General features: G+C 42.3%; 1 protein-coding gene across 1 annotated transcript in view; it reads right to left on the reverse strand.

Moving 5' to 3' along the window:
* The window catches only part of unc5db (unc-5 netrin receptor Db), a gene marked incomplete at both ends in the record, with an annotated part of 147,564 nt that overhangs the window by 64,775 nt on the left and 70,669 nt on the right, over positions 1 to 12,120 (reverse strand). The window contains one exon of the mRNA XM_080499927.1: positions 1,211 to 1,375. Coding sequence (XP_080356053.1) covers positions 1,211 to 1,375 — 165 coding nt within the window. The remainder of the gene's footprint in view (positions 1 to 1,210; positions 1,376 to 12,120) is intronic.

A 12,120-nucleotide genomic window follows, 5' to 3' on the forward strand; every position in this document is an offset into this window, starting at 1 on the left:
GACTTTTTATAAATAGATTTAAACTTGTAGAAAATGTTAGCTCGGCGCTTAACCCAAACAGTGGACATTTTAAAGTGCCTCTACCACAACCCTTGCGGCAGGTTTCCCAAGGTGGCGTGAGTTAGCGAGACATAAACACAAATTAAACACAGCTCATACAAATTCCAGTTTATCTCTAAACATATCGACTTTGGTGTGATCGATTTTGTGAAAATGAGTGGAAATGGTCTTGTTTTCATGTTTTAGTTTATTCTCTGTGCAGAAGTGAGACCTTTTAGTTGGGAACTATATTTGAAAGATCCTTTTTTCTGGCAAAGTGAATTTAAAAGTGAGCCACATCCCGCCAGCTCTCCTTTATGCCCGACAACCGCCGAGCTCGCCTCAACGCCATTATCTAGAAGTAGAAAAAAGATCCACTGCTCTGTGACTTCCCTTTCCTTCTCTTTGTTCAAATGTCAGAGTCGATACAGAGCAGCGTTTCGTTTTCCCGCGAACCAAATCTGCGGCCGAGAATGAGGAGAATGGACTAAAAGCATGCGCAGAGCGGATGACAGCCCGGGATCACATTGAGCGGCTTGGCAAAGGCTGAATTAGCATTAACTTGCTGCAGCTGTGCACATTTGCTGATGTTGGCTCCCTCTGCAGGAAGCAGTCACCGCCTGAGATAAGCTTTAATCACACATTCATGGAAGCCTCAAATTTGAAAACAATAACAATAATAATAAAAACACATGCTTTTCATGATTTAAAAAATGCGTCACTTTTCAAATCAGAGTATAGATACAAAATGCGACAGTCTTTCTTGAAGGCATTGGAACTGTGCTCCCGCCGCGTCTAAAGCCTTGCTTTGGAAGTCATTGCATGCGCATGACCCGACCAGTGCAATGACATTTCATTTCAAACATCAAGCGTCATTCAGGAGCGAATGTCGGCACGTCTCGCCCGGTGACAGACCCGGGCTGCCACACGGTATGTCAAGTGAGCAGTGCACAAGAGAAAGAGCGCCGTCACTGTCATGCACTGGGACTCCGCCAGTCACTCTGTGTCTTTGCTCTTGTTCAAACATGCTTGCGATGATTTGCCGCGGTGAGTGTACATATGATAATGATATCGATGGGAAAATGATGGTAATGATGACGGAGATATGCAGAAGGGTATGTGTGTGTGTGTGTGGGGGGGGGGGGGGGGGGGTGGTGGTTGCAGGCCTTACTCTGCGTGCACAGTCCATCTGTGCAGTTCTCAGTCGCCTCGCTGTTCCCGTCGCACGCCTTGCCTCGGTGTCTGGGAGCCGGGGAGTTGCACTCGCGGCTGCGCTGCCTCTCGCACTGGCTGCTGCACACCGTCCACTCGCTCCACTCGTCCCAGCCTCCGTCGACTGCAACAAGAAGACGCGCAGAGAAGTTAGCGACTTAATGACGTTGAGGAAAAAAATGCACTTTATTTTCAAATTAAATTAAGAAAATCCATCTGTGGTTGGAAGAGAATTCATCCAGCTTGCATATCACTCTATACAGCTTCATGGATGATGGAGACTCGGCGTGTGTCCATCACAGGAGACTTTACGCACCTGTATCTAACACGAGTCACCGATTTTAGAATGTATTTCAAGCTTATAAGACACTTTTGCTTGTCATGAATTTGTTCAGTTGATGATTTTGATTGTATAACTACCTATACATTTTTAAAGAAAATGATTGCTAAATGAGCAAAATAAAGAGCTAAAACTATAGTGAATGCTTGGGAAGTATCAAAATATATAAAAAAAAAGTGATGTAGGTTTCTTGTAACTCATGAAGAAAAACATCCCATCCTGTTTGTTTATGACTTTTTTTGGTTTTGTATAAATGTTTCCACAGTGGGCGAACATCATCATCATCATCATCATCATCATCATGTCACCCACTGCATGGTGGCGGGGTGGCGGTACAGCTGGATTGCCGTTTTCTCTCCAGTGTCCTCTGGGCCAGTTTCCATAATGAGATTTGATGCGCGGCGATGAAACCAAGACGTCCCGGCGCATGCTAATGGCCGCGATTGTTCTGCCACGCTCCGTTATCTGATCAAGGAGGAGCTCATCGGGCTTAGCTTAGCAAATATGAGGCGGCCATATGGCGCCCGGAGAATTTTTGGCAGCGGTCGGACGGCGCAGCCTCGTGGGTGGCGGAGAAGGTAATTTTACTTTGCGATGTTCCCCGGGCGCTCCCTACCCTCCTACACTTTGCCGCTTTTTCTTCATTCGGGGACTTATAAAATGCAGGCGAGACGTTTGAGTTGAGGACACGATGAATGAGGTGGGAATTCGACACATTTACTCAAGTAAAATCATTGTTACTTTAGCTCATGTCTCGAGTAAGAGTAATCAAGTACAATAAATCAAAACCCACTGAAGTAGCGATCATTGCCGAGTAGTTTTGTGTACATCATTAAATCACAGTGAGCACATTCAGATGTAATGAGAGTGTCTTGGAATTCAAGGTAACGAATGGCAACGAGCCAAAATGTATGCGCAGCAGCTTGCAGCGCTGCTTAATCTGAACTATTTTTGTGAATGAAGGCTGGATTTTATCGTGTGAATGTGCTTAGATTTCTCTCCAGCCATCATAGTTCTCATGTGCCGGTTCTGTCTGCTCCTCCCACCGTCCTTACTGCTGTTCAATGATGTTGTTGTTTACATGATAACAATCAAGTCATTTTTGCACTTTAATTGTGGAAAAGCTTCACATTTTGGAAGAAACAATGGCCACACACAGAGAAATTACAAAAACACAAAAAATGACCACATAGCAATAATGTGGGGACAATAGAATAGAATAGAATAGAATAGAATAGAATAGAATAGAATAGAATAGAATAGAATAGAATAGCGCATTAATCCCAGAGGGAAAATCTTGAAATGTTTTATCTCCATCATTTCATTCCACTCAGTATCACAGTATCAGTTGTGTGTCAGGCCTTGTTTACATGACAAGTGAAAACACATCGTTTTTGCGTTATTCTCATTTGTTATGTTCTGACCCCACCACCAGAGGGCAATATCTGCTTGAATATAGAGGCCGAAAGACTGGCAATGAAGTGTGCTATCAAAAATGTATTGAACAGACGGCGCCATCTAGTGGCTTCAGGAAAGATAAAGAAGGTTCATGAAGCTTCATTTGGTCATCACGACTAAAAAGCATGTCGTTTTCATGTTGTATTTGTAGTGAAACTAAACACACGCGTGAGCAGAGAACGATACTCTAAGTTGGATCGTCATCGTTTGCTGGTTTCACTTGAAGATGTCTGAGGCGATGAAGCAATTTCTTGTCAACAACCACATCCGGGGCCCACAGCCGGCTTCACCAAGTGGAGCTTCACTGACCCGGTCAGTCGGGAGTCAACAGATCACATCATCGGCATGTTCCTCTTGTTTCTGAGGCTCAACAGCCAACCCCAGAATGAGACAACTCCACTATGTCACATCTATTTTCCACAACAAATAGTCACTTCTTTTCAGCCAGAACAGCTAATCTTAGCTTCATTTCCTCTTCTCTGCTCTGGCTATTCACCAGGCTCTCATTAATTTGTTTTGGTGACATTTTTTGCCGCTTAGCAGACGTCTCCTCGTGAATTTCTGCCCCTTTTTTTCTCGGTACAGACAGTTTCCCTGCTGAACCAACTTCCTTCTTGTCTGAGAAACAACTCCTCGTGTTGAAACCAGCTAATGTTGAAGATTTCATGCACGGGTAGCATATTCAACCTCTGTCATGTCACACCAACTGGCAATGTATAGCAAATTAGCATATATCCAATCCAATTAGAAATGCCCAGTAAAAGATTCTCTGCTCATCCAAGGCCACTGCTGCTGTAGCCTCGTTTTTTTTTTCTTAAGTGACAAAACTCTTAAAAATTGTCTTAAAGAGACACAATTCAGTGGTTTTATTTCCGGCTTTAGTTATCGCTTCATGACCCGTAAGATTGAAGTAGCTACAAACCAAGGCTTTATTCTTTCAAACTTGGAATCCTTCCTGTCGGATATTACTACAATGCAATTAAAGAATTGATAAAAAAAAAAAGCAAGGTTAAAAAGAAAAAAAAGCGAAAATGTGTGAAAAGCAGACAGTCTGATAAACAACAGGCCACTCAGGGTGTTTGAAGCTGTTACCAGATAAGTGCACAAATCGCTCCCGTGTTTTTCTACTCGGTCCTTTACGGTTGTGAAAATTACCGTCATAGAACGCGACGCTCGTCAATGACAACAATTGATGAGTCATGTGTGTCAGAGAGACGGTGAGTGTTTACTCGGCGAGGAGGATCCACTCAGGGTCTTAGATAAGATTAGCCGACACAAGCCCCCCAAAAAAGCGACCGATCAAATTACAGTAAGACTGCTGAGTGGGATGAAGTTCTGAAAAGTGGCTTTATTGTAAGCTCTTCTGTGTACCTTTATTGGAAGAAAGACAGACTTATTTATTTTTCCTATTTTGATAAGGCACAAGTGTTGAATCATTGTGAGTTTCCCTGAACGCTTGGATGAGCGGGTCCTTTTAAATCTTGTCGCCACAAGGAATTGTGGGGCAGCATTATCTCGTCTCCCTTTGGCAAAGGATGCATCGGTGTTTCCTTGGCTAAACGAGGTTATAGAGGAAGCATTGAGCCTCCTTTCCTTAGCTTATTGGGAATTCGACGAGGGACCTAACATGAAGCCAGAGTTTGACATATTTAGGCCAAAACTGATTGAGGTTTTTTAATTTACCTTTGGTACATCCAGTGTAATGAAAACATTCCCATGGGAAGTGAGAAAATCCCTGGTTGGAGTCTGTGTTTGTGGGTTTTCCATGGGTTGTTTCATGTTGGAAAGTTAACTGGTACCTTCAAATTGCCACTATGCAGTGAGTGAGTTCTTCTTTCCACGGTAGATTTGCCGTTTCATCTTCTATCGGCCTCATCAGCCGGTGACCTCGTCCATCCCACCGGCGCTCTGCCGCCACACCGTCATTAAGCCACAGTCTGTGCCGCCTTCGTCAAAAACTGGCCAGACCTGTCAGTCGGCAACTGAGACGAGTTCAAAGCAGCCCACGCCTCACTTCCTGTCCGCATCTCCTCCCTCCCACAAAGCCACAGATCAAACCCGATAGCAGGGCAGCACCTGCTTCTTCTTCTTCTCCCCACTGGAAGCCACTTCAGTCGTCCTGCAGGCGCCTCCAGGCCGCCGCGGCACAGGGCTGCTTATCTCACATTTGCTGGGAAGAGCTTACTGCTTTCCTTTTGCAGTTTTTATTTTTTTGTGCAACTTGGAGGTTTTAAATTCTTTTCTCCTTACATTTGAAGACAAGTCTCTGGGCTCAATTGGTAGAGCAGGTCACATCTCAATCGGAGGTTTGCAGGTTTGAGCCCCCATTTGTCTGAACTGAACACCGAAACTGCTCCTAATGGAGGAACTCAGCATATAGAGTCAGTTCAATGCGCAGCTTGTCCTTGTATATATCAATCCATTTATTTGCAGCGTAAACATGAAACTTTTCTGAAATAAAAAACGCAAAAAGTGCATTTTCACTTGAAATGCTGAGTGGACCAAAACGACTGTAATCAAGAGTCACCCCGTTATAACAATGCAACTTGGTCGTCTGTCAATATGAATGTCTGCGAACTCCCATTGTTAATATTTCGAGTGTATTGATGTCTGTGCACATGTGTGTGTGGTTTCATTATAAACACAAATAACAGCACCTACTCCAGGCCCAACATGCAAACTTCATCGTTCTCAGCGTTTCTGTCGTTTTCCATGTGGTCTTCACCCACATTGTCCTGGAGAAAGAAACTACACGTCCTGAAGTTAAATTCAACAGACTGCAGCTCGGCTCCATTCAGCTCTGTGTGACGCTGAAATAGATAAAGTGATATTAGAAGATGGATGCATAGTTCAGTTTTGTTTGGCACCGAAACCCATTTTAAGATTGGATTTTTTGAGATTCCTTTTGAATATTGTGTTGAAAATGATTTCACGTCAGGAATTCAAGGGCCTCATTTAATTCTCGCAGGGAGTCGAAAACTTTGACTCGTCTCATCATTTAGGTGTCAAGCAAATCTAATGTTTACTTCCCACAGCAAGCCGTAGCGCGACCCTGAAAAGCCCCCCAAAAAAGTCAGACGCTGAGTCACTGCTATTGATCACTCTTCTGAACAGGGAGCTTTTTCTCCCCACCAATGAAATCATAGCTGGCTGGCTGTGACATTGTTTTCTGCAACCCTTCAAAAAGAAAAAAAAGAAAAAAAAGGAAAAACGTTGCTGGCAGGTTTAACTGGATCTCTGTATCTGAATAAATATGCAGCCTGGTTTTCAAAGCTAGATATTGAAAACATAAAGGAACACCCACTCACCGGTATTGATTAATGGAATAAAAGTTTCCCACAGAAGCTGAGAGCTATATTAAAAAAAATAATAAAAAATGGAGCTGAATTATTTATGCAATGCTGTGTAGGCTGCACAAAAACTGTAAAGCTCGCCTGGTTTATCATTGAGGACACAATCGCAGCCTTTTAAGACTCAGAGAAAAAGCATGTTGTTGAAGTGAAAAATTAAATTTTCGCATTAAAGAATTTGGGAAACATCATTAACTTGAGTATTTAATCAACTTCCATTATCGTGTTGCACTTAATTTATGACTTTAATTACGACGATTATTTATATGTATGCATGAAATGCACAGTTCACTCGGGTGAAATATCACTTTGCATTTATTATAAGTCACTTCAAACTAATAAATGTGACTATAACGGCTTTATTTTTTTTAATTCACAAACTTTTCACTTTCTAACTCCTTATCCGCCCAATCAGTTGTCAAACTCGCTCTCTGTTGCCACCTGTTTCTCCAAGACTTCCAACCTGAACAAATTGGCATGTGGCAGCTGCGCTCATTGACCCTGTCAACTCCCCGCGCTGCTTCTGGTATTTTGGGAAAAAACAAGACAAAGGCTTTACAGCACGCATGCAGGTTGTGCATCAGTGTGCTGAGACTGACGGGTCCTCAGGGGTTCAACATCCACACAGAAGTGACAAAGCGTATACCAGGATTCACCGATATTATACCCGACATATGACGCACTGAGTGCTCTTATTCGGAAAAAAGTTCCCAGATATAACACTGGCAATCACAACCTGAAGTCACGCGTCAGCAACGTCGCATAAAGGTACGCAAGAGAGAGGACGCGCAATGTCAGTGGTTTGGAGATTCTTTAATATTAATGAGAAAGACAAATGTAAGACAGACTGTGAGTTATGCTCTGACGAAATATGAAGAGACAGATAATTCATACAACACCAGCAACTTAATCACCACAGACATTTGGACAAGCAGATTTAGCCCGCTGTGGCTTTCTTGTTTAACTGGTCAGCATTGCAACTCAGAGCTGAGCTACATGCTATAGGCTACATGCTATACGCTACATGCGATACGCTACATGCTCAAGAGTTTCAGATGCATCGCGCACGGCGTACGGACTTATACTGGAGCCTTGTGCAGCGTTGACACAAAGTGCTGTGCAGAGGTGGTTCAGGGCAAAGCATTCCCTTTCCGTATTGTTTGCGCATGTAGTGTGAATTAAGCTTTATGGCGTCTAATAAGTACTCGAACCTGTACTCGGTATCGACAAGTAGCTGAAGGTTAGAGTACTCATACGCCTCCTGCAGTGCCATCGGTGCAGCCCAGGCGTATATCTGTGGCTGCACGGCACTCCTCCGACATGTGCGTCCTTCACATGTGTTGATACATAAAGACAGAGTTTACGAACAATACGTCTGTAGGTCAAAGCAAACCCGATGACTTAAAACATCCATGATTGTGGATTATATTGTATTTTAAGTGTTCTTGAACCACCTCATGCAGGTGCACCTCTGCATGTTTCAGGCGGGGCTCAAAGTTTTTTTTTTTGAGAACAGCTCCCACGGTGGAACTTTTTGAAAATGTTTGGGGTCGGCCTCCTGGGAAAGACACAACCTTTTTGGAACGCTGCTACCGCACATAACGTCCCACGGCCATATTAAATCATTCTTCTGCACAATAACAACCTTTCCTCCACACTCCCAACCCGTGTTCTCCTGGGACTCGGTTGTTTTATAGTTGACAGTCACTGTGCTAACAACTTGGCCGTCTGTCCATACGAATGTCCATGTGCTCCCAATGCTAATGTTTATAGCAAATTGTTCACCTGTTCTTCTATCGAGCAAAAACATTTTGCACTGATCATTTGAACTTGTCACACACATAAAGAAAAAGTCACTATGTATAAAGAATTTCACTTAAGTGCAGTGGAAACGCATTTATATTTGTACCGGATGACATTTCGAATGTCAGTTGATTGAATGTGGGTTTTAAAAAAAATACAGATACGGAATCCATGGTGACTGATGTACATGTGTCTGCTGGGTAGAGCTTCAATGAAAATTTCACTCATTGTAACTTTTTTTTTTTTTTTTATTATTATTATGTGAGTTTTTATTGTCTACCTGCTATTTCTTCCAGCGACTTCCCTCTCTCCACTCACTGAAACCGAGAAGAGATAAGCTCTATATCTCTGTGCACAGGAATCTGTCAGGATGGAGACAGAAACCTCAGAGTTGTATCAAGCAGGCTCTGAACGCCCCACATTTCTGCATTTCGCTGGCATTCATATTTCAGGCAGACAAGCGCTCAGTAGCCGAGTACATCAGTGATGCTTCGCGGCTTAAGGAGACTTTTGCTTCTTCGCCTTCCACTGAGTAATCACTTTCATCCACAATTAACTTGGACGAGCAAACTGCCGAGTCACGATTGTTTCCTTCTTTTGTCGTAAAAAAAATAAATAAATAATGGATTGAAAGACTTGAAGGAACCTCAAAACACACAATATGTGAAACACGATGCGTTCCATTTCTCTGAGGATAAACTCTTTGGGTTTACACACCACCTTGGGTTTTTTTGTTGACCTGGTGCCGTTTCTTACTTTCATTCATTTTACCACAAAAGATGTGTTCAGCTCGAAATGTGTCCATTGTTTAAATGAAGCCATGTAAATGTAATGTAAGGCAAAATCGCTAAACTGAGTAGTTTTGTGAAAATAAGTGAAAATCAAGAAGAAAAAAAAAAGAAAAAAAACAAACTCTGGTGGGACTCAAACCCACAACCTTTCCACCACGGGGCGAACACACTCATTATTCGTACCTTCAAGCAATTTAGAGACACCAACTGACCTAACAGTGTTTTATGCCTATGGGAAGGAGCCAGAATCAAGAGATTACTAATGCATGTGTCGAACAATTAGATGACACAGAAAGGCCTCGAGCGCAGAATCCCAATATGTCACCTGCCACCACAAAAGCAAAGTCTGCAGAATAAAGGATTTAATACACTGCTCAGCCATAACATTTTGATCTCACATCGTGCGGGTCTCCTTTTCACTGCCATTCAGAAGTGAACTTTATAAGACCTCTGACGGAGTGTTGCGATATCTGCCTCCAAGCTACAACATGTACATCCTGGATGTTATCAGGCAATGCCTCAACGGGACTAATCGCATCAATGAAGCCTTGTTTCCCATGACTCCTTTGAAGGCCAGAGACTCACTATACCACCCTTGTACCTTTAATGTGTGAATATCTAGTTTACTGAGCCGCTAATGGGGAAATACTGTTTTGTGTAAGGTGTGGTGCTACAAAGATTCTGCAAACTTTCTACAGGAAAAAAAAAAAAGGAGTCTATATTGTCAAAATATATATTTGTGTGATCATTGCGCTGGTTGGTGGGGGGGGGGGCTTGGTAATTGGTGGGAAAACTGTCCCGCCTCAGGCGAGACTGACCTTTTCTCTCTGGTACAGTAATTTCACACCAGATAATGGTTCTGCATGATCAGTTTAAAAAAAAATAAAAAAATTGCATAGCTTTTGTAGTCTTTACGACTGCAAAAAATCTGCATAAATACATTTTTATCTATCTGTACTTTACTTGTGTAATGAGAATCTCATATGCATAGACTTTTTTTAACGCTTGAAAACGAGGTGCCTGTTACAGAGAGAAGCTATAATGTTACTGTGAGAAAGGATGATGTTTCTATTTGGCTGTGAATATATATATATATATATATATATATATATATATATATATATATTGAAGTAGCATGTAGAGATAACTGCCCAAGTCAGACGAACAGGACATCTTCTGCTGCTGTACAATCTGTTCTTCAGTGTCACAGCCAACATAACCCCTGAGAACACTCAATATGTAGAGTTCCTCACGTCAGGCTGTTCAGATTGTGCAAATTTAACTACCGGACAACTATAAATCCCTCCATCTCACTACTTCTTCGCAGTCTCCACAATTTTTCTGATCTATTTTATGATGTGGCTTTAGGCTTTGTGCTGCAGTAACTTGCTCAAAGAAATTAGTTTCAGACTTTATATTAATAAAGTATAACCTGACATCTTTTAGATATCTGAGCTGATCCTTGGTAGAATCCGGGGCACAGCAGAACGCCCCGAGCGTGTATATTGATGCTGTGTTCATATTGGTAGCATAAAATTGAAGCTGAACTTGCAGTTTGTCGTTTTAGGCATAATGCATCCAGTAACTGGGTTCGTGATGAAGCCAGAGATATAAAGACAGATGAAAACATGTGCAGCGTTTATCATTTATTCATATATAACTCATTTATTCACAGGCTCTTATGTATTTCTCCATCTCCAGAGTAAATAAAAGTTCATCGTGCGTCACAGCTTTCGGTGAGCTGAGCAAAGCAAGTTTGGCTCAAGGGGTCAGCGAAGGGTCATATTAAAAGCTTTCAGGCACTTATGAGAAGTTATTTTCTTATTTACCAATTTTTTAAAAATCTTTTTGCATAATCAATTTGATGGATATCTCTATTTTTGGATAATACTTGCTCCTATTGCAGTGGCTCTAAAAGTTTTCGTTTTCACTTGAAGGCTTTGTTGTGTGAACGGTCCAAAATGTTCTGCTTCATATGGATTTCAAAATGTATTCAATGTGATGTGCCAGTGAAGAAGATTTAGGCCACACCTCAACGCCGTTTCATATAAACTCATCGCTTTTGGAAGATCACTTTTAGGAGCCCAAAAATAGTAAAAGAAAAAAAAAAAAAAGAAAGAAAGAAAAAGGGGTTCCAGAATGGAGAGATTTTAAAATGCAACCTCAGCTTGGTGACGATGATGGGCAAGATGCACATTTGCGGAAAAACCCTTGCTTAACAACAACAACAATGGCGGACTACACGCTCCAGGTCGCAGAAGCTACTGATACTCGTCGATTTAATAAGGTAATATGTTGGATTTTTTGAATATGACGGATGAGCGCAAGTATTCTCTGTTTCTTTTCTGTTTTTGTTGTACCCTTGCATATGTACAACGTGGTTTTGACCTGTGTTCACACAAACGTGTGGACATAATTATTATTTTTTTTTTTTTTAAGAACAACGGGGAGAAAAAGCAGAGGTGGGGGTATTTCTGCTTTTCCCTCCGGCAAATCTTACCCCGGCAGCAAAGTTTGCAGAATTTAGCTAAAAAGTTTGTTTTTGGTTCCGAGCGAGTCGCTCACTGGCTCCGGCTTGCAGCCAGGTGGCAAAGCCAACAAGGCTGAATGAGTTTCCAGCAGGGAAAGGAACCTTGCACGGCGAGCCCCGGCTTGCTTCTGCACACTGAAGAGCGGGTCATGCTTGTGAGGTGGTGGGTTATGGTTGGGTGGGGAAGCAGAGAAACAGACGCTGCAGCGAAAGACTCATTTGTTTCAGTGCTTCACCTTCACTGTTGTAAAAAAAAAAAAAAAAAAAAGATAACATTTTTTGCTTATTCAAGCTCATGTTTACAGTTTCCATGTGCTGTGCTTGTATATCACGCACATTAAAAACTCAATTTCTGGTCGCCTTTCTCTGGATTTTGTTTAATATCCGATAGTTTCCTTTGAAATACGATCACATGGGCGCTCTAGGTTATTTATTTGCAACATCTGGAACCACTTTTTGTTGCTCATCCGTGTCGCTGTGGCCGACTAGAACAATAAGTCTTTCCAGCATTCTTTCCGGGCCTTTCGGGAAGCAGGCGCAGACGTACCGACGCCGTCCCCGCGTCTCCGCACCGACGCACGGCTGACCTCGGAAGAC

The sequence above is a fragment of the Blennius ocellaris genome (genome assembly GCF_963422515.1).
Source record: "Blennius ocellaris genome assembly, chromosome: 7".
Lineage (NCBI taxonomy): Eukaryota > Metazoa > Chordata > Actinopteri > Blenniiformes > Blenniidae > Blennius > Blennius ocellaris.